The sequence below is a fragment of the Colobus angolensis genome, unplaced genomic scaffold, assembly GCF_000951035.1.
Source record: "Colobus angolensis palliatus isolate OR3802 unplaced genomic scaffold, Cang.pa_1.0 Scaffold411, whole genome shotgun sequence".
Lineage (NCBI taxonomy): Eukaryota > Metazoa > Chordata > Mammalia > Primates > Cercopithecidae > Colobus > Colobus angolensis.
The window spans coordinates 375,493-397,483 of NW_012117500.1; the positions used below are offsets into that span (position 1 = coordinate 375,493).

Sequence of the window (21,991 nt, forward strand, 5' to 3'; positions counted from 1 at the left end):
TAGTTTGCATTTTCCTGATGATCAATGATGTTGAGCACATTTACGTTTGATTTTTAGCTATTTATATATCTTTGTATGTGTGTGTGTGTTAAATATCTGTTCAAGTATTTTGCCTGTGATTTTATTGGATTACTTGTCTATTTTTGTTGATTTGTAGGAGTTCTTTATATATGCCAGATAATGAGCCTGTTGTTAAACGTATGTATTGCAAACATTTTGTATAGTCTATGGCTTGCCTTTTTTTTTTTTAATTAATGGCTTTTTTTGATAAACAGAAAATTTTTATTTTGATAAAGACTTATTCATGTAAGTGTTTGTGGTGGTCAGTGCTTTTTGCCTCTTTATAATGAAATTGTTGCCTACCCCTAGTTGCAAAAATAGGATTCTTTATATTTTTGTAAATGTTTTAGACTTATGATCGCTTTTGATTTAATTTTATGTATAGAATAATGAGGAGATTGACTTTTTTGGTGTACATTTGGGTATCCAGTTTTTCCAGCATCACTTATTTAAATGTGTAGTCTTTTCCCATTGATTTTGCTAAGCATCTTTATTGAAAATTGCCTGACAATATATGTGTAGATCTATTTGCCTTTTTCTTTTTTTGTTTATAGATTTTTAAATTTTAAATTTTAAAGTTTTAATTATTATGGGTACATAATAGTTGTACATATTTATGGTGTACATGTGAAATTTTGATACAAGCATAAAATGTTTAACAATCAAATCAGGGTAATTGGGGTATCAACCACCTCCAACATTTATCATTTCTTTGTGTTAGAAACATTCCAATTGCATTCATTTAGTTATTTTAAAATATACAATAAATTATCGTTAGCTATAGCCACCCTATTTTGCTACCAAACACTAAATCTTATTCCTTTTATCTTACTGTATTTTTGTACCCAACCGTTCCTTTTTTATCCCCCCTCTCCTCTCCTCTTCCCAGTCTTTGGTAATCATTATTCCACTCTCTATCTCCATAAACTCAATATTTTTTAGCTCCCGCATATAAGTAGGAACATTTTGTATTTCTTTTTCTGTGCCTGGCTTATTTCATTTAACATAACGTCCTTCAGTTCCACCCATGTTGTTGAAAATAACAAGAGTTCATTCTTTTTTATGACTGAAAAATTTCCCATTTCTTTATCAATTCATTTGTTGATGGGTACTTAGGTTGGTTCCAAATCTTGGCCATTGTGAATAGTGCTATAATAAAAATGAGCATGCAGGTATCTCTTCAACACACTGATTTATTTTCTTGTGGATTTATTTTCTTGTGGATAAATAGCTAGCAGTGAGATTGTTGGATCGTGTGGTATTTCTATTTTTAATTTTTAAAGGAATCTCCATACTATTCATTATAGTGGCTGTACTAATTTATATTCCAACCAACAGCATGCAAGCGTTCCCCTTTCTTGCAGATCTATTTCTGAACTCTATTCTGTTCCATGGATTATAGGTCTCTTCTTAGACCAATACCACACATTTTGATTACTGTAGCTTTTAAAAAATGTTTTATTTTAATTTTAATTGGCAAAAAATTATATATATTGTATACAACATGATGTTTTGAATATATATACATTGTGGAATGGCTCAACTGAGTTAATTAACATATGCATTACCACACATAGTATCATTTTTGTGGTGAGAACACTTAAAATCCAGTCTCAGTATTTTTCAAGAATACAATATATTGTTATTAAGTATAGTCATCATGCTGTACAATAGATCTCTTGAACTTAGCCTCCTATCTAACTGAGACTTTATATCTTTTGATACTGTAGTGTTTTAATAAGTCTCAAAACAAGCCCTGTAAGTCCTCTAACTTTGTTGTTCTTTGTCAAATTTGATTTGGATATTCTAGGTCTGTTGTATTTCCTTATGAATTTTAGAATAAGTTTGTCAATTTCTTCAAAAAAATCATACCTACAATTTTTATTTTTACCCTTTGTTTTAACGTGGAGAATCTTGGCAACATTTTTTAAAAAATCAGTCTTTCATTTTACTTATTCAACAAAATTGATTAAGCATTTGTTCTTTCCTGGGACCTATTCTAGTATTCTCCTAGCCACAGACTCCCTCCTTCATAGTGAGGGAAGACAAATAATAGATAAATAAAACTATATTTAAGTGCTATGAACAAAAATAAAAGATGGCAAGGTAATAAAAAGTGATTATAGACATAGGGAGACAGGCTTTTATTATTATTATTATTATACTTTACGTTCTAGGATACATGTGTACAATGTGCAGGTTTGTTACATATGTATACATGTGCCTTGTTGGTGTGCTGCACCCATTAACTCATCGTTTACATTAGGTATATCTCCTAATTCTATCCCTCCTGGTCCCCCCACACCAAGACAGGCCCCGATGTGTGATGTTGCCCTTCCTGTGTCCAAGTGTTCTCATTGTTCAATTCCCACATATGAGTGAGAACATGTGGTGTTTGGTTTTCTGTTCTTGCGATAGTTTGCTGAGAAGGATGGTTTCCAGCTTCATCCATGTTCCTACAAAGGACATGAACTCATCCTTTTTTATGGCTGCATAGTATTCCATGGTGTATGTGAGCCACATTTTCTTAATCCAGTCTATCATTGATGGATATCTGGGTTGGTTCCAAGTCTTTGCTATTGTGCATAGTGCCGCAATAAACATACATGTGCATGTGTCTTTATAGCAGCATGATTTATAATCCTTTGGGTATATACCCAGTAATGGGATGGCTGGGTCAAATGGTATTTCTAGTTCTAGATCCTTGAGGAATCACCACACTGTCTTCCACAATGGCTGAACTAGTTTACAGTCCCACCAGCAGTGTAAAAGTGTTCCTATTTCTCCATATCCTCTCCAGCACCTGTTGTTTCCTGACTTTTTAATGATCACCATTCTAACTGGTGTGAGATGGTATTTCATTGTGGTTTTGATTTGCATTTCTCTGATGGCCAGTGATGATGAGCATTTTTTCATGTGTCTGTTGGCTGCATAAATGTGTTCTTTTGAGAAGTGTCTGTTCATATCCTTTGCCCACTTTTTGATGGGGTTGCTTTTTTCTTGCAAATTTGTTCGAGTTCTTTGTAGTTTTTTGTCAGATGAGTAGATTGCAAAAATTTTCTCCCATTCTGTAGGTTGCCTGTTCACTCTAATGGTAGTTTCTTTTGCTGTGCAGAAGCTCTTTAATAGGGATGTCAGTGAAGGGCTTTATAATTACATGACATTTGGGCAGGGACTTGAATACAGTTGACCTTTAAACAACGTGGGTTTGAACTGCATGAATCCACTTATACATGAATTTTCTTCTGCCTTTGCCACTCCTGAGACAGCAAAACCAACCCCTCCTTTTCCTCTTCCTTGTCTTCAGCCTACTCAGTGTGAAGATGACAAAGATGAAGAACTTTATGATGATCCACTTCCACTTAATGAATAGTAAATATAGTTTCTCTTCTTTGTGATTTTCTTAATAACAAACTGGAGAAAAGAAAATGTTATTAAGAGGCCGGGCGTGGTGGCTTACGCCTATAATCCCAGCACTTTGGGAGGCCGAGGCGGGCGGATCATGAGGTTAGGAGATTGAGACCATCCTGGCTAACACGGTGAAACCCTGTCTCTACTAAAAAATACAAAAAAAAAAAAAATTCGCTGGATGTGATGGCGGGTACCTGTTGTCCCAGCTACTCAGGAGGCTGAGGCCAGAGAATGGCATGAATCTGGGAGGCGGAGCTTGCAATGAGTCGAGTTTGTGCCACTGCACTCCAGCCTGGGCGACAGAGCAAGACTCTGTCTCAAAAAAAAAAAAAAGAAAAGAAAAAAGTTAATAAGAAAATCACAACAAAGAGAAACTATATTTACCATATGACATACCAATTGTATTAACTGTTTGTTATTGGTAATGCTTCTATTCAGCAGTTTTTGGAAAGTTAAAAGTTATACATAGATTTTTGACTGCATGGGGCATTGGTGTCTCTCACCCTCATGTTGTTCAAGGGTCAACTGTACATTAAAGGGATGAGCTCCGCAAATATCTGAAGGCACAACATTGGTAGCAGAAAGAGCAGCATGTCCAAAGATCCTGAGGTGGGAGGGAGTGAGCCTGCCAGGCTCAGGGAACAGCAAGGAGGCCTGTGTATCCAGAGTGCAGTGAAGCAGGGAGAGACAGTTGGAGATGCAAGTGCCATATTCCCTGGCATGCACCTGAGTGATGTGAGCTCTGAGCAAGCCAAGGGGGCACCACTAGGCTTTAAAATGATATAGCTGGCTGCTGAGTGGGAATAAACCACTGAGAGCCAAGAATGAAGCACTTTGGGAGGCCGAGGTGGGCGGATCATGAGGTCAGGAGATTGAGACCATCCTGGCTAACATGGTGAAACCCTGTCTCTACTAAAAATACAAAAAATTAGCTGGGCGTGGTGGCGGGCGCCTGTAGTCCCAGCTACTTGGGAGGCTGTGGCAGGAGAATGGCGTGAACCTTGGAGGCGGAGCTTGCAGTGAGCGGAGATGGCGCCACTGCACTCCAGCCTGGGCGACAGAGTGAGACTCCGTTTCAAGAATAAATAAATAAATAAAAGAGATTGCAGTGGGCCAAGCAGAAGACAATGTTGACTCTTTTTCTTGACTTTTAATTCTTTCTCTACTGGCAATTAATCAATTTGGAATTTTGACAACATGTGCAAAATGTGCAGTTTAACAAGAACTAGACCTTTCCTTATGTAGCTGTTAAAAATGAAACTATCAGTGAGGTTCTAATTTGTGCATTTCATTCCTGTCGATAACCACTAATGTCTAATTCCATACTCTTTAATTCCTTAAGCATTGGTAAATTTCAATGGCTTTTTTTTTTGAGAAACAAAACATTTCTTAAAACCCTCCCACTTGATTGCTCTCTGTACATTGTTTCTCTTCTTCCCCTTCCCCTTCCCTTCCCTTCTTTCTTTCTTTTCTTTTCTTTTCTTTTCTTTTTTTTTTTTTGAGACATAGCCTCACTGTGTCACCCAGGATGGAGTGATCTTGGCTCACTGCAACCTCCACCTCCCAGGTTCAAGCAGTTCTCCTGCTTCAGCCTCCTGAATAGCTGAGATTACAGGCACCCACCAACATGCCTGTCTAATTTTTATATTTTTAGTAGAGACTGGGTTTCACCATTTGGCCAGGTTGGTCTCAAACTCCTGACCTCAAATGATCGGTCCACTTTTGGCCTCCTGAAGTGCTGGGATTACAGGTATGAGCCACCATGCCTGGCCCATTGTTTCTTTCTTTCTTTTTTTCTTTTTTCTTTTTTTTTCGCCCAGGCTGGAGTGCAGTGGTGCGATCTCAGCTCACTGCAAGCTCCGGTTCCCAGGTTCACGCCATTCTCCTGCCTCAGCCTCCGGAGTAGCTGGGACTACAGGGGCCCGCCACCACGCCCGGCTAATTTTCTGTGTTTTTAGTAGAGATGGGGTTTCATCGTGTTAGCCAGGACAGTCTCAATCTCCTGACCTCGTGATCCACCCGCCTCAACCTCCCAAAGTTCTGGAATTACAGGCGTGATGAGCCACTGTGCCCAGCTTCTTTTGTTTTTCTTGAGACACAGTCTTGCTCTATTGCTCAGGCTGGAATGCAGTAGTACAATCTCAGCTCACTGCAACCTCTGCCTTCCAGGTTTAAGCAATTCTCATGCCTCAGCCTTCCTAGTACCTGGGATTACAGGTGCCTGCCACCATGTCTGGCACATTTTTGTATTTTTAGTAGAGACCAGGTTTCACTTGTTGGCCAGGCCGATCTCAAACTCCTGACCTCAAGTGATCTGTCTGCCTCAGCCTCCTGAAGTGCTAGGATTACAAGTGTGAACCACCACTCCCAGCCCCCATTGTTTCTTTTAAATGTTAAGTAGAATTACCTGATTCTGGCCTCGTTTGTAATGCTTTTGAATATATTCGTATATACATTTAGTTCTATTGGCATGTCAGTCTGCCGTCTTGGAAAAACATGGTGGTCAGTATTGTTGTGATGGACCAGACAGATTATGACATTGCTTTTTTTCTCCTCTTTGTTAGTATTATTCGTTGTAGAAAACCTGTATTTGAGTTAAAAGTGATAGAAAATCCTTTCATTTCTGATACAGTACTAGGTTAGTTATGGGGAAACAGTGAAACATTTTTAGCCATAATAAATTTGATACTGGATTTTTAGACTGAATTGTAATGACCAATTTATTCCCTAATTTATTTAATTTATTTATTTAATTCCCTAATTCATTAATATGTAATAGTGCTTTTAAGAAGTTCTAATTAAGATAGTATCATAATAATGAGATAATTATGTCATGACAGTAACATTTTTAGCTTTGTATAAATATTTAAAAAGTTCAAAATAAATAAGATCCAACCTAAAAAGAATATTTTCTTTATTATATAATCCATATAAATTAGTTATTTTTAGGGTCCCAAAACACCAGTTTTTCTGGTTTAACTATTGCTCTCTTAACTGTATGTGGAGAATGGGGAAAGGGAAATTCTTCAAGATTCCTTGATGAAAATAGACGATGTTATCATCCAAACCATTTTGGGAAAGCTGGACACAGTGCTGTGCCTCTATATTTCCAGCTACTCAGAAGACCGAGGTGGGATGATCCCTTAAACCCAGAAGTTCGAGACCAGCCTGGGCAACATAATGAGACCTTATTTCTAAAAAGTAAACAAAACTAACTTTCAGGATCAAAGATTGAAAGATTTCCGTCTACCACTGAGTTGGGAGTGGAGACCAGGCTTATTTTATCAGCCCACCTCTCTAATGTGGCAAAGCCAAGTCTTCCATAGGGAGGCCTGGAGGAAAGGTTCCTATCTCACCACTAAAGTGAACATTTCACTCAGCTGTGGTCTAGTCCACAAGGTTCCTTAATCATCTGACCATGCTGGCTCATTTTTAAAAATATATCTTAAAATATAGGGACTAAGTTTATTTACAATAGTATGCAGTCAATGGCCTGTCTCCTAGTTTGAATTTTCTTTGTGCAATCATCCATGAAAACCATAGAAGGTGGTGTGCACTGATAAAAGATCACCTCAGCTGGATGAATTTCGAGCACCTGGTAGCACTAAATTGAGATATTTAAGGGTACAGTTTATTAACAAAACAGATGGAAGAAACTGGGTAAAAATATACCTAATAGAATATGAACATTTCAGAACACAAAGAAATAGTGCATTTTTTGGAGTTCTACAGTAAAGCATCTATAGGATGTAACTGATGTTATGCTTTACATTTATTTCTTGATTTTCTTTCTCTCTCTCCTTCTAAAACTAACATTCTGGCAATTTTAAAAATTGCACTGATTTTAATAAAATAGGTGCCCTTAATTTTCCTACTGTAGCAGTTAATTTGGGTAATGTCAGTCTGTTACTGTTCGAATTGCTATTCAACTGAAAATGTATTATGATCTGCTGCACACATAAAAATATTACATTATAATGCGCAAAATCGAGCTCAACATAATTGTGCCTATACTAGCGTGGTGACAGGAAGCATCTTCTGTAATGGTGCTGATTTCCATATCAGTGGTAATTTTATTGTCTGATTTGCATTGTATTCTCCTTGCTGCCGTATTGATATCCAGAATGTGTCTATCCATTCCTAGGACAGATGCATGCAGATGCCAAAAATATCTAGTTAACTCCCTCTCCTACTCCTTGATAAATCTTAGTAATTAGAAAGTGAAAAAGATGATAGCAGCCAAATTCTGTCCTCAAAAGCTTTATCTTTTTTCTTGCCTAAATCCCTTTAATAGCTTAATGTAGTTGCTGGATGTGTCTTCTGAGGACAACTTAATGGCTCAACTATTTATTGAGCCTTTACAATGTGTAAGGCATTTTGCAAAGCACTGAAGGATTTAAAAGGGACTAAAGTGCCCCCAGTTCTTCAACGAACAATTTTATAAAGAGATGGATACTCAAATACTCACAATGAAAAACTCCAGAAATCACAGTAGGGAAAATGTGTGGCATATGGTTTATGGCAAGGTCAAAAATTATATCAATTTTTTTGAAGCAAAAACTGCTGCAAGGGATTGTTATAGAAAAATAATTTTTTAAAAATTTTTATTTTTATTTTTTTTGAGACAGAGTCTTCCTCTGTCACCCAGGTGGGAGTGCAGTGGCACAATCTCGGCTCACTGCAAGCTCCACCTCCTGGGTTCACTCCATTCTCCTGCTTCAGCCTCCCAAGTAGCTGGGACTACAGGTGCCCACCACCATGCCTGGCTAATTTTTTTGTATTTTTTAGTGGAGACAGGGTTTCACCATGTTAGCCAGGATAGACTTGATCTCCTGACCTCATGATCCACCTGCCTTGGCCTCCCAAAGTGCTGCGATTACAAGCGTGAGCCACCACGCCCTGTCTAGAAATATAAATTTTAAATCAAAACTATCCATTCTATATTATCATATTTTTATGCATACAGAGTCTGAAAAAGCATCTCTCTCAGATTGTAAATTTCCCTTTATCAGAATTTATGCAAACAGTCTATTACCTATGCATGAAATTTTGGCAGTTACAAGTGACTTGATTTATGATCCGATTGGTTCTTGGGTTTTGGTTGCAAGTCCAGTCTCCTTAAGTCTCGAATTGCCTTTTTCAGCGGGGACTCCAGCTTCTCCTGACTCTTCATATGTTCAAAGAAAAATGTTTTCCTCTGATGTTTTATCCATGACTGTTCTTAAGATAAATGAAGCCTTTGTTAAAGTTTTGCTAGTTTTAGAGATATTCGAATTCCAGCATCTTAATTGCATCGACAGAATAAAAACTTTTCTCAATTCAAAAATTCTCCTTCATCTTTTTTAGCCTTGGTAACATTGACATATCTTGGGTGTAAAGCCCTTAAAAGGTTGCAGATGCCCTTTGTGGTCTTCAGGATAGGGTAGAAGATGATTTACTTCGAATAAAAAAGGTCATAAAAAGGAAAAGGCCTTGAATTGGGTTTTTATTTCTATGCAAATTTCTAATGACTTCAGTTGAAGATAGTTAGAGGAAGAAGGGTTTTGTGGTTTGGGACCAAGAAAAGAGGAAGGCATGGAAGAAGTTGAGTTGGTTTTGCAATAAAGTTTTGAGCCTTAGAAAGAGCTCCTGGATTTGGTATCAGGGGTTGAGTGTGGCAGAGCTGAGGCTGGCCTTAGAGGCCCCATACTAGCTTTAGGCATTGGAAAAATTTCTGAGTAGCACATATCTTTTGCCGGAGAGCGACCAAAGCATTTCCCATCTCAGGTTGTAAGTTAGCCAACCAGGGTGGACCTCAGAAGCAGAAATTAGCAACTCAGAGTCATAAAACCGCCTTTGAACATTTGATGTACTAATTATGGAAAATCAAAGTTAAAATACTCCTTCACCTGCAAATTAACTTTAACAAAACAAGGAGCTTGGTGAAACTTTGAAGAATCACTGAAAAGAATCTCAGGGAAAAGAAAGTTTAAACAGCAATTGATTAGACAGTTTGCAATGCACAAATGTTTTTAATATTTTTTAAATCTTTTCATCTTACCTACAGAACATAACCATATGGAAGCTTTTAGAGGTTTACTTCTGACTCTAGTTATCCCTAAGAACTTAGGTTTACTTAATCCACAAATTCTATTATTATGGAGTTTTTAGAAACCTATGCCTTGAAGCTGCGTCATTTTAACTGTAGGAAAAGAAATAAACACATAAATCTGAAATAAAATAAGTCTGTCTCTCAAATAGGCATCATTGGGGCCTTTTAGTCAAGAAGTGCTAGGTAATTTGTGGCTAAATCATCTTGTATGCAATTCATAGAGGGAATTCTTTCCCCTTCAATAAATGCACCTTTTTCTTTCTTCTCACACTCTCTGCCTGTTATCCTTTCTTCCATCATGGCCTTTCTTTGTCTTTTTGTTTACCTGTTCTGTAGCTTTGCTTTGTCAGTACTGTTTAGCCCCACAGCCTAAGAAGGCTCTTCACACTTGCTGCAAATAGTCCCACACAAAGAACGTCTTAGGTTTTAGAGTTGCTTGGGTAAGAAACAAGTGGTATTTTTTACTGATTCATAGTCATTCCTTCCACACGGTCTTTTTGTTAGAAAAAAGAAAACTTCCAGCATTAATTATTTTTATTGACCCTTGAGACATAATTTTTGCATTTTCTAATGCTATTATTTAGGGAAATGTGGAATTACACAACCAGATTGATGACTTTGTAGTGCTATCATAATGGAAATGCATCCATCTGTTTTGGAGGATTCAGGAGGACACTGGCTAGTTTCACAGGGAGTGTTCAAGCCACGCAGTAGTGTAGAGTCCCAAGTGGTTTGTAAGTTCTGTTCTCTGTAGCCCTTCTTTTTTTGGAAGACCTTGCCTCTCACTCTCCATGGCCTGGCTTTGTCTGCTACTAATTTTCCTGGAGTTTTGAAGAGAATAAGCCTTGCTTATTTGCTATGGTACTGAAAGGATTTGATAGCAAATATTTTTGAAAAAACTTAGAGAAATTTCTCCTAAATTGATATAGTCTATTTCTTAGAAGTACATTTCCCCCCCAACTTCCCCCAAAAGGTTGTATGGGCCTTTTCTACTGAGCACTCTTGCCACCTCCCTCCTTTTTGATCCAATGTAGCTTATAGACTTGCATCTTTCTGTATTTATGGACTGAACAGATTATGAAACAGGTGTGTAGGTGGAACTACTGATGCTGCTTCTGCATCAAACATTTATATCGATATTTGAAGCAGTTAATATATGTTCTAACAAGATTTAGGTCCTATAGAAGGAAGGATGGAGAAACAGGCTATGAAAAACTGAATTTCTCTTTCCAGGAGACCTTTGAGAAGGCAAGCTTGAGTAGCAGCAGCAGTGGGGCAGCCAGCCTGAAAAGTGAACTTTCAGAAAGTGCAGACCTGCCCCCTGAAGGCTTCCAGGCCTCCTATGGTAAAGACGAAGACAGGGCCTGTGACGAAATCCTGTCAGATGATAACTTCAACCTGGAAAATACTGAGAAAGGTACTGCTAGTGGCAGCGTGTAAGCATGAATGCATTCCTGTTTCAAGACTCATTTGCGTTTTTATTGTTTTTAATTAATGTGCAGATATATATTCAGAGCTAGATGATGAATTGGACATTTCGGATAACTCCAGCAGCTCCAGTTCAAGTCCTCTGAAAGAATCTACATTCAGTAAGCTTTCTTTTATCAATTTGCCATTTGCAGGATTCCAGAAGATAGCGATTTGGAAATCATACTTGAGTCAAGGAAATATCACCATATACATAACCCAGTGGTTTGTTTTTCAGGTACAATGCTAATTAGGACAGATGTGTCTGTCTCTCTGACAGAGCCCAAAGGTTAGCCAGCACAGTGGTTTTATATTTTCTCAGCTGTCAAATGAATAGTTTTATTATTTCTACCAGCAAATGCAGGTTCTAACTAGAGAATCAAAATATCTTGGAGACAGCCAAATAACCACGGGAGTAATGGACATGACCTTTTACGAGCCTGTTGGTTAGGGAAATTCAAAGTCTGTAGAAGAAATTGATCTTGGTATAGACTAATTTTGTATAATTTTATTTATATAAATCTAAAGGCCTGTGTTACATTTAAAACAATAAAACAAAAGAAATGTTTTTAGAGTTATAAAAAATGTGACATATAGATTCAGTTCATAATGTTAATCTTGACTTAATTTAAAACAGTAAAAAAATAGTCATACTGGGATATGGGAAAGAAAAGGAAAAGGTATATTTAGATAAAATTTAAAGATTATAAAGAGAGATAGAATCAAACATACTCAACAAACCTGAAACTGAAAGAGAAGTTAAAATGGAAAATGAAGATAAACAATTTTTTTTGAAAAGAGTAAGTTGAGACCGGGCGTGGTGGCTCACGCCTGTAATCCCAGCACTTTGGAGGCTGAGGCGGGTGGATTACAAGGTCAGGAGATGGAGACCATCCTGGCTAACACGGTGAAACCCTGTCCCTACTAAAAATAGAAAAATTAGCCGGGCGTGATGGTGGGCACCTGTAGTCCCAGCTACTCGGGAGGCTGAGGCAGGAGAATGGCGTGAACCCGGGAGCCGGAGCTTGCAGTGAGCCGAGATGAGATGGCACCACTGCACTCCAGCCTGGGTGACACAGAAAGACTCCATCTCAAAAAAAAAAAAAAAAGAAAAAAAAGAGTAACTTGATAAAATATTAAAAACTGTAGGTAGAAATATTCTGAAATAAATTAAGTGAAAATAATTCTCTCTCCTCAGTGACTATACTATGAAAATCTCATAAAAGAACATTTAAAATAGTCTCTCTAAGGATCAAAGTAGAACCCTAAGGATTTAGCTACATTCTTTGTCCTTTCCAAACTTAATTGGTCCATTGAAATGATGACTCGATGTTCCAGATTTTCTGGGACAACCCCAGTTTTCAATATTCTGTCCTATTTTCTCTGTAAATCCCTGCCTTCTAGGTGTATTAATTTGCGATTGGGAAAACATGAAGCTCATATAGGAAAAATATTTATACATATAAACATATATAACAAATTCCAGATGAAATTTATTACTGACTGTTTTGAGATAAGTTCGGTGTTCTATATAGCTGACAGCAATGGTTGGGGGGTTAGTGGGGAGGTAGGAAAAAGATGCTTGACCCTTAAATTTGCATGTGGTAGCTTGGGAAGGATGGTTATGACATTTTATTGCATGACATTTTATTGTGTTTTGTTAGATATTAATAACAGAGTTGTTTTTGTTTGTTTACACATTTGCTTTAGAAAAAAGGCCCTTAAAGAAACCTGACAAATAAATGACAATTTGTAACATATTTTAGCTCATGTTTTCATAATCAAAGACAATTTTTACAGTATGTACAATTGCTCAGGTAACAGAAATTCAGCATTGTTTTTTGTTGATACTGTGTTTTGCCATGAATAAAGCCGTATTTGTTTCTTGAATGTTGTTTGACCGCTTTCATGCTACGGTGGCAGCAGAATTCAGTTGTGACAGCCTAGAATATTTCCTACCTGCCATTTACAGAGAAAAGTTTGACCTTAGAACAATGAGAGTGTTTATAGACAAAGCCATTCATGGAATATATATCTTCTTTATTATTTTGAATTTTATAAAAAACTTATTTAAATTTTTTGGATATATAATATTTGTTCCTATTCAGATACTTGTGATATTTTGATATATGCATACGATGTGTAGTCATCAAATTACATATTGTGTGGGTAATTCAGATATTGATCACCTCAAACATTTATCATTTATTTGTGTTGGAAACATTTCAAATGTCCCCTTCTAGCTATTAAATATTCAATACATTATTGTTAAACATTTTCTTTATCCATTCATCTGCTGATGGGTACGTAGTTTGATTTCGTATCCTGGCTGTTGTGAGTAGTGCTGCAATAAACACGAGAGTGGAGATATCTTTTTGATATACTAACTTCCCTTCTTTTGGATATATACCAGTAGTGGAATTGCTGGATCATGTAGAAGTTCCATTTTTAGTTTTATCAAGAGAATATTTATTTATTTATTTGATACGGAGTCTCGCTCTGTCACCAGGCTGGAGTGCAGTGCTGCAACTCGGCTCACTGCAACCTCCGCCTCCTCGGTTCGAGTGATTCTCCTGCCTTAGCCTCCTGAGTAGCTGGGAATACAGGCATGCTCCACCACACCCAGCTAATTTTTGTACTTTTTAGTAGAGACAGGGTTTCACCATGTTGGCCAGGATGGTTTTGCTCTCTTGACCTCGTGATTCACCCTCCTCAGCCTCCCAAAGTGCTGAGATTACAGGTGTGAGCCACCACGCCCGGCCGAGAACCTTTATACTGTTTTCCATAGTGGCTACACTAATTTACAGTCCCACCAACGGTGTATGAGTTCCCTTTCCTCTGCATCTTCACCAGCATTTGTTGTTCAGCGTTGTTTTATTAAAACTTAAAAAACAAAAGATTTGCAGAGTAAATAATGTAAACTTATTTCTATTTTCTCATCTCAGACATTTTAAAGAGAAGTTTTAGTGCTTCAGGCGGAGAAAGACAATCCCAAACAAGGTAGGTACAAATTGAGCTCCTAGAAATATTTTTTGATTTTGCAGAGCTGAGTTGTTGATGGCTGAATTGAAACCTGATAGCCAGAAGTTTCCATGTGCCTGTGGAAATAGAAGGAGTTAGAGCTTACTTGCCCAGAACCGTTTATAGTTCACCAAGTAGCATACTGAAACAGGTGCTGATCTTGGACTTGGGCCTTAGTCTAGCTCTGCCTTTTTCTAGCTTCATGACCTTGAGCAAATCAGTTAGCCTCTCTGAGCTCCAGGGTGGGCCAGCGGGGTAGGGCAGCTGTGCTCCATGAGGTCACGTGGAGCCCTGGTCTTATATCTTGTTCTTCCATATCCCCAGGGTATAGATTTCATCTTTTTGACCAAATGACTTATGAGACCACATCCTACCTCCAAGCCAGCAAGAAGAAGAAAGGGGAAGTAGAGGCACCCCTCTTTCTTCTAAGGATATGACCCAGATGTTATGCTCATCACTTCTGATCACATATCATTGGCCAGAACTTCCTCATATGACCACAGCTAGTTGCAAGGGAAGGTGGAATATGTTTGGGAGATTCTCTTTTAAAAGCAAAGTAAAGTTGTTATTTTAGGACAGCTCGCTGTGTCAGTGACAGTTGTTTCTTAGAGTAGGGACTGAAACAAAACTATTAGATTGAGCCTTCTGCAAGTTCTCCTGACCTTCATGGGAGCCCCTTCACTGGCACTGGGTGAGATCAGAGGGAGCAGAAACTTGATTGCCATGTTCCAGAGGCAGACATAGGAGGCATTTAAGAAGTTGAGAAAATGAGCTGGGAGAGTGAGCTGGTGGGGAATGTTTGATGGAAAAGGACCTCTTAGAATCAGGATGAACTCAGGGCATTTGGGGCAGAGGAAGGAGAAGAGACCAATGGAGAGGAGAGATTAGAGAGGAAAAGAGATAACTGACAGTGTACAGTTGCAGCATAGACCATAGCCAGAGGAGTGGGCCTGGAGAAGATGAGTGGCAACTCCTTCTTTGTGTCTGAAGAAAGGGAGGTGAAGATAAAATTAAGCTAGAGAAATAGAGAAAGGGAGATTAAGAAAGAATATACTTTATGGTTTCTGTATATTATTATTATTAAGATAAAATCTCGTTCTGTTGCCCAGGCTGGAGTGCAGTGGCATGATCTCAGCTCACCGCAACCTCTGCCTTCTGGGTTGAAGTGATTCTCCTGCCTCTGCCTCCTGAGTAGCTGAGATTACAGGTGCCTGCCACCATGCCTGGCTAATTTTTGTATTTTTAGGAGAGATTGGGTTTCACCATATTGGCCAGGTTGGTCTCGAACTCCTGACCTCAGGTGATCCACCCACCTTAGACCCCCAAAGTGCTGGGATTACAGGCATTCACCACTGTGCCCAGCCGGTTTCTATGTATTAGATGATATTCTAGGCCACAGATGAGAGGACTGTCTAGATTTGAGGAGTATATTCAGCTGGGATCAGCCAGTGTTGAGATAAGAACTGAGCAGAAGATGGAGGAAGGACTGCCAGACTGCTCTGAGGCTGGGGCACTTGTTGAGGTTGGGCCACATATAAGTGGCGATGCCAGGCAGGGGTCTTCAGAGCTGTGGGATGACTCCCACTCAGGAGGTGGCAGCATCTGTGTGATAAAACACTAAGGCTGCGATGTGCTATAGCAGGCATGGCTTTTTGGATACAAGCAAAGGAGCCTGACTCTAGCTAACTTATGTGACTGGGGTTTCTTTAGAAGGCATTATGGGGCTTGTGTAATTTAGACTCTGGAGGATTAAGCTTGGGAAGACATACGAGCCAGTTCAGTCCCTGAAGTCTATAAAGGAGACATTTTTAGGAGGCTTGTAAGGGCAGGAGAACTCTGGGATAAATGAACTTCCAGCTTGTTTATTCCATTCTCATATCACCTTTTTTAGGATTCAAAATCCTGAGAGAGAGAGAGCCAGATTGACCTGGCTGGGATCAGGTGCCTGTTTACTGCCTTGAGGAGAGCTGAGATCCTTGACTAGTCCATCAGAGGTGCTTGCTGAAGGGAGCAGGTGTTAGTGCTGGGCAGCCTCAATGGAACTATCTGGATCTATCTCTGGGTTTGAGGGTGCTGGGAATCGCATAATGTAAATGAAGTTCAGAAGAACCTGCTCAGCAAATTCCTGGGGAATTCAGTTAGGTGACAAAGGAAGGTTCCTACAGACAAATCCTTTTCTTGTTTAGTCAAAGGTGTATCACTGATACATTTATCTTCTTCAAATGAAGACCAGGAGGAGGTAGGATGGAGCCTTTTAATTTCCTAACTTTTTCCCAGTGTTTCTGGGAATAAAAACCCAAGAAAAACTTATCAATAGGGGGTGTGATCTGTCAGAAAGATATTTGAGAAAACCCTGTAAGACCTCATGGCGTTCTTTAGTGGGCAAAAGTGCAAAGCAGTCATGGTCAGAAGTAATGGGGAGGGCAGGGGAAAGAAAAGTAGTCCAAAATGCCAAAGAGAACCACAATGGGTGTTTGTGGGGACTGGAGATCTGAGTTAGAAGATCTTCCAAAGGATCTTTAGGGCTTGCTAGTACCCAACCTTCCCCACTTACTGACTTTCTATCACTAACAAAGCAAGTATTTTAGTTCAAAAGTAAATTATGACATATGTTGTACTCCTAATTAAGTGAATTTTATATTAAAATGAAAATTTCCAATCCGATGAATGTAGGTATCTTGGCCCTGTCAAAAATAGTTCTACTCTTTTTTTGAAAGGATCCATGGAAAATTGTCTTATTTGCACAAATTGGTTGATGTCCACCCCTTCAAAAACAAACAAAAACCCAATATGGTCTGTATCTTTTAGAGCTTGAGATGGTTTTTAAAAAGTTAGTCATTAACTAAATGCTTTAAAACAAATTGTGTAAGCTAGAATCAGCAGAAAGGCAAAGTTTAATCTGAAGATCATTGAAACAGGGATATAGAGCAAGCTTTAACTTGGGGTTATGACCAAGTCAACAGGTGGATATGGAAAATGGCCCATACATTGAAGTTGATGTTTTGGAAAGTGTGTTCCAAGGTGAACAGGACCTGACCTAAAGCAACATTCGCAAAATTGTGCCATGAAATGTGGTAATACAGTGTGACATGCTACCAGGGAACACAGGTTTGTTTAAGACAAGCTCTCTTCCTTCAGGGAGCTCACAGTGAAATGCAAAGACAAGGGCAGACTTCAGAAGAAAATAAATGATAAAAGACAGCCTTTGATTTATGCCAAATAAGAGGAGAGAAAATTCATAACTTTTAACTCCCTCCCAGGTAATCCCCGGGGCTTCTCTGAATTAAAAGGAGACAATACCAAAATGTATTTATAATTCTTTAAAGAACATTAAGTAAAGCTAAAGTTATTTGCAATCTAATTTGTTTAGGATTTTTCTGGGTTTCTTTGTTGAACCCATCCTGCAAAATATTTAGAAGCTAAATAAGAAGTTTGAATATCTCAATTTTTATATGTTGAAATAATATTTTGGATATTTTTGATTAAATAAAATAGATTTATTTCACCATATTCTTTTTACTTTTTTAAAAATTTGTCTACCAGAAAACTTAAAAATTATGTTTGATGCTTACAATTGGTTTCTATTAGACAGTGCTAGCCTCATCTAGAAGGCTAAGGGGCAAAGTTATTCGGAAAGCATTCGCTGGGATCTGGCATACATGCATTTGTGCAGGCATACGAGGAGCTGGAACAGATGCTCTGCTTCTCAGCTCAGCCCTGAGGTTGTCCTGCCTGCACATGGGCACTGCTGTGACCATGTCTCTTTTCAGACTCTCTGAGGGCAGGATCAGCTTCATTTCTTTTTTTAAACATGCCCCTTATCTCAGGGTTAGGGAAAGTATATAAACTGTTAAAGGCTGGCAGGTTCCATTTACTTTTCAAGGCTCTGGAACCTTGAGCTCAGAATGGAACAGAATATATTATGGGATCCAGAGAGTGCTACCCTGGTGAGGATCAAGAGGGAATGGAAAGGAACAGGGAAGAAACTCGTAAGTGGATACAAAGATTTTGGTATTATTCTAGTGTTTAACTTGGGTGGTAGGTAAATGAGCGCCAATTTTGTTACACTTAATAACACAGGTAGGTGTTGCATGCATGTATCAAAAAATCTATGATTAAAACAAAAGGGTTGGGACAAGAGACTTATCAGCCATGTTTACTTGTATTTAAATTCCTGTATTTATTCCTACTTAACAAATACCTATCATGTGCCTTTTTTGTTGGATTGCATTAAGTTTAAGAATGATTCTTACAACTTGTCAGGGCACAGATGTTTCTTATTTCATTCCAGAAAACTATTAAAAAATTCGTTCTAGGCTGGGCGTGGTGGTTCACACCTGTAATCCCAGCACTTTGGGAGGCCGAGGTGGGTGGATCACGAGGTCAGGAAATCAAGACCATCCTGGCTAACATGGTGAAACCCCGTCTTTACTAAAAGTACAAAAAAGTTAGCCGGGCATGGTGGCAGGTGCCTGTAGTCCCAGCTACTCGGGAGGCTGAGGCAGGAGAATGGCGTGAACCCAGGAGGTGGAGGTTTCCATGAGCTGAGATCGTGCCACTGCACTCCAGCCTGGATTACAGAGCGAGAGTCGTCTCAAAAAACAAACAAACAAACAAAACATTGGTTCTAGGGTACAGTGAAAAAAAAGGCTGAAGGTGATTTACAGATATCCCTGGTAGGGTCTAAGGCCACCTCCAAGGCAAACAAGGGATGTTAATAACACTGACAACTTTAGGAAATATAGTTATCATCAATGCAAAAAACATTTTATAGGAAGAGGTATAAGGTGTTTTGTTTTGTTTTAATAGAGCAGGAAAAATCATAGAAAATATTGTATATAACACTTTAAATCTTATATCCTTTTAGTGCAAAATCATATTTCGAGTTTAAGTGTAACAAGAAAATTATTCAGGATCGTACGATTTAGGTTCTTAGTCATACTTAGAGCCTAAAAAACAACTGTGGTGGGATGATTCTGCCATTTGTCAGTAGAATGTCAATTGTACTGTGTGTTGTGATATATTTATTTCCCTCTTAATTAAACTCTTGAGAGCATCTTGAGGGAAAATAATCTTTATTAATCTTTATAATGTAGACCATAGCAAGATGTAGGCTCTTAGTTTGTCAAATCCAAGTTGAACAAGTCATTCTAATGGCCTGTAATTCTATTTTCAGGGACTTCACTGGAGGAACAGGATCAAGACCAAGACCAGGTAACTTTGTGTTGGTAGCAATAAAATCAAACACAGCTCTCTAAAATTCAATGTAATTTATGTTACAGTTTCATATCTTTCCCCCTTTTATTTCTTCAGCATTGCTGCCTCTTGACCTGCTTCTGAAAGTGCCACCCCTCATGCTCAGGGCCCACATTAAGGAACTAGAGGCCGAGTTAGTGACAGGGTGGCAGTCCCATAGCCTTCCTGCTGTGATTCTTCGAAATCTCAAAGACCATGGTAGTACTTACTAGATCACATTGATGTAAAGCACATAATGGGCAAATGCAGAATTATAGTTGGACCTGAGATGTCTGAACGATGCTTGGGTGGTAATTTTGATACAAACAGCAGGAGAATTCTGCCTTGTTTGTTCACCATTATTAGTTTGGCAATTTGATGATAACAAAATGCCTTCTGTGTTCACTGTTGATTGAAATATTATAGGCTGTTTTTTCCAAAATTTGCATTTCTGCCATGGTGGGAATGTTAGCCAGTTGACCTACTGATGCTTCAAGTACATACCTACAAACAAAAAATAGTAACCATGTTTTACAAAGGTATTTCTGTAAACTCCACACCTACATGATACATGTAGAATGAAGAGAGTAAGTCATATATTTTTTCTATCTCCTATACCCTTACACAAATAATTATTTTTTATTTATTTATGTTTCTTTTTTTTTGAGACAGAATCTCACTCTGTCACCCAGGCTGGAGTACAGTGGCACGATCTCGGCTCACTGCAACCTCTACCTCCCAGGTTCAAGCAATTCTCCTAACTCAGCCTCCTGAGTAGCTGGGATTACAGGTGCCTGCCACCACGCCCGGCTATTTTTGTGTTTTTAGTAGAGATGAGGTTTCACCATGTTGGCCAGGCTGGCCTTGAACTCTTGACCTCAGGTGATCCACCCACGATTAAAATGACATATCACATTGTTTCCCTAATAATTGAAAAATTATAGATACTTAAACATAAAAGTTTATAATAAAGGTTTGGGAAGAGTGTGTTAATTAATGTTTCTCATTTTTGTTAAAGAGGACCAAAGTCCATCAGTAACATTAAAATTTTTAGCTAAACCTAGACAATTCAGAAAAAAGTTTAATGATTATGCTTTTATCATGTGTGTGAGTGTACAACTCTTGAACATAGAGTTCTACTTTACTATTGGTTAATTTGGGATTATTATTTAATGGTATTTTCACCTCAGCCTCCTTGATTCACATTCTTTTGTAGAGCTAATGTGCATAGTGAATATAGGCAAACTGACTGTAATATTAGCCCATGTCTCCACATTTATTAAATTTGCTTTGGATGAGTTATTGACAGTTTGGGGCCATTGCAATGTCAGCATAGATGCCAAAAATGATGGTTTTATTAAGATGCCTGAAACTATCATGTTGACCATGCTCTGCTTCTGTTATTTTGGCAAAGGTAAGTTCAAAATATAATTATGAAATTAAGATGATTGTTATTAACTGATGTTATAACAACAAGAATGGGACACACATATGTATGTAAGCAATTGGCAGTTCTGTTTTAATCCATATTAGAAATTATTTTTCCTGAACAGTATGCTGACTTAGTTCAGTGCAAGACTTGATTTTATGTCAGTGACACTGATCAGATCTGTGGACCTTTAAACAAACTGTTTTCATTATGGCCCAGTTTACATACATTTCTTTCTTATCCCTACAGTTTGCTATATCATCTAATTCTTTAAACTCTGCTGATACATATATTGTTAAAACTTGTATCAGAATACACAAAAGCATTTTTTTTTTTGAGACAGAGTCTCACTGTGTTGCCCAGGCTTGAGTGCAGTGGTGCGATCTCAGCTCACTGAAGCCTCCACCTCCTGGGTTCAAGCAATTCTCCTGTCTCAGCCTCTTGAGTAGCTGGGATTACAGGTGCCCACTACCATGCCTGGCTAAATTTTGTATTTTTAGTAGAGACGGGGTTCCGCCATGTTGGCAAGACTGGTCTCTAACTCCTGACCTCAAGTAATCCACCCACCTCAGCCTCCCAAAGTGCTGGAATTACAGGTGTGAGCCACCACTCCTGGCCTGTTATCAGTGAGTGCTACATTTTATACATAAAAGGAGCGGTTAGGTTTTACTGATATTGTAGAACACATTAATTCACAAGGGAATATTTGGGTTACCACCTGAGAATTATTCTACTTTCATGTCAGAAAATGAGAACTTTATTTTTCTCAACCTTAATATGAAGGTTTTTTCCATTAATTAAAAAACTCCTACCTTTAAGTGTTGCAAGTAAATTTGGATGATTGGTTGCTTTATCAAATTATAAAGAGCTGGTGCCAGTATCATTCACTTAGGTCACTGCATCTGCAAATCATGCTCTAATCCAGTCATTACTTTGGTATCTCTGTCTTAACTAAAGTATAAAGAGGTGACATTAATCTGGTATTCCAACAATAAAGTAGTACGTTTGGACCAAGGTGTCATGAGACATTATTGGTCCTGTCAGTAGTGAGTTATACCTTAAGTATTTGTTGTGAAAAATAGGTAAAACACTTAAATTTGTGAATGATTTATTTTTTATTGTTAAATAAGCTGATTATATTAGTGTTTTTTCATTTACTTAACATTTGGTTTTGCTTTCTTGGATAGAAGGGAACATGTTGGAACTTACGCATAACCAACATTTACAGCCCTGTATTGCCTAAATGTTCTGGAAAAAATAGCAGAAAGGGGAGAATT

The 21,991-nt window shown here is 38.3% G+C and overlaps 1 protein-coding gene across 4 annotated transcripts in view; it reads left to right on the plus strand.

Annotated features, from left to right (window-relative positions):
- The window catches only part of NEK10 (NIMA-related kinase 10), a 259,204-nt gene that overhangs the window by 187,829 nt on the left and 49,384 nt on the right, over nt 1-21,991 (plus strand). For all 4 annotated transcript variants that reach the window (XM_011956225.1, XM_011956226.1, XM_011956228.1 and 1 more), the window contains 5 exons: nt 10,796-10,979; nt 11,065-11,151; nt 13,975-14,029; nt 19,227-19,264; nt 19,364-19,504. In XM_011956225.1, coding sequence (XP_011811615.1) covers nt 10,796-10,979; nt 11,065-11,151; nt 13,975-14,029; nt 19,227-19,264; nt 19,364-19,504 — 505 coding nt within the window. The remainder of the gene's footprint in view (nt 1-10,795; nt 10,980-11,064; nt 11,152-13,974; nt 14,030-19,226; nt 19,265-19,363; nt 19,505-21,991) is intronic.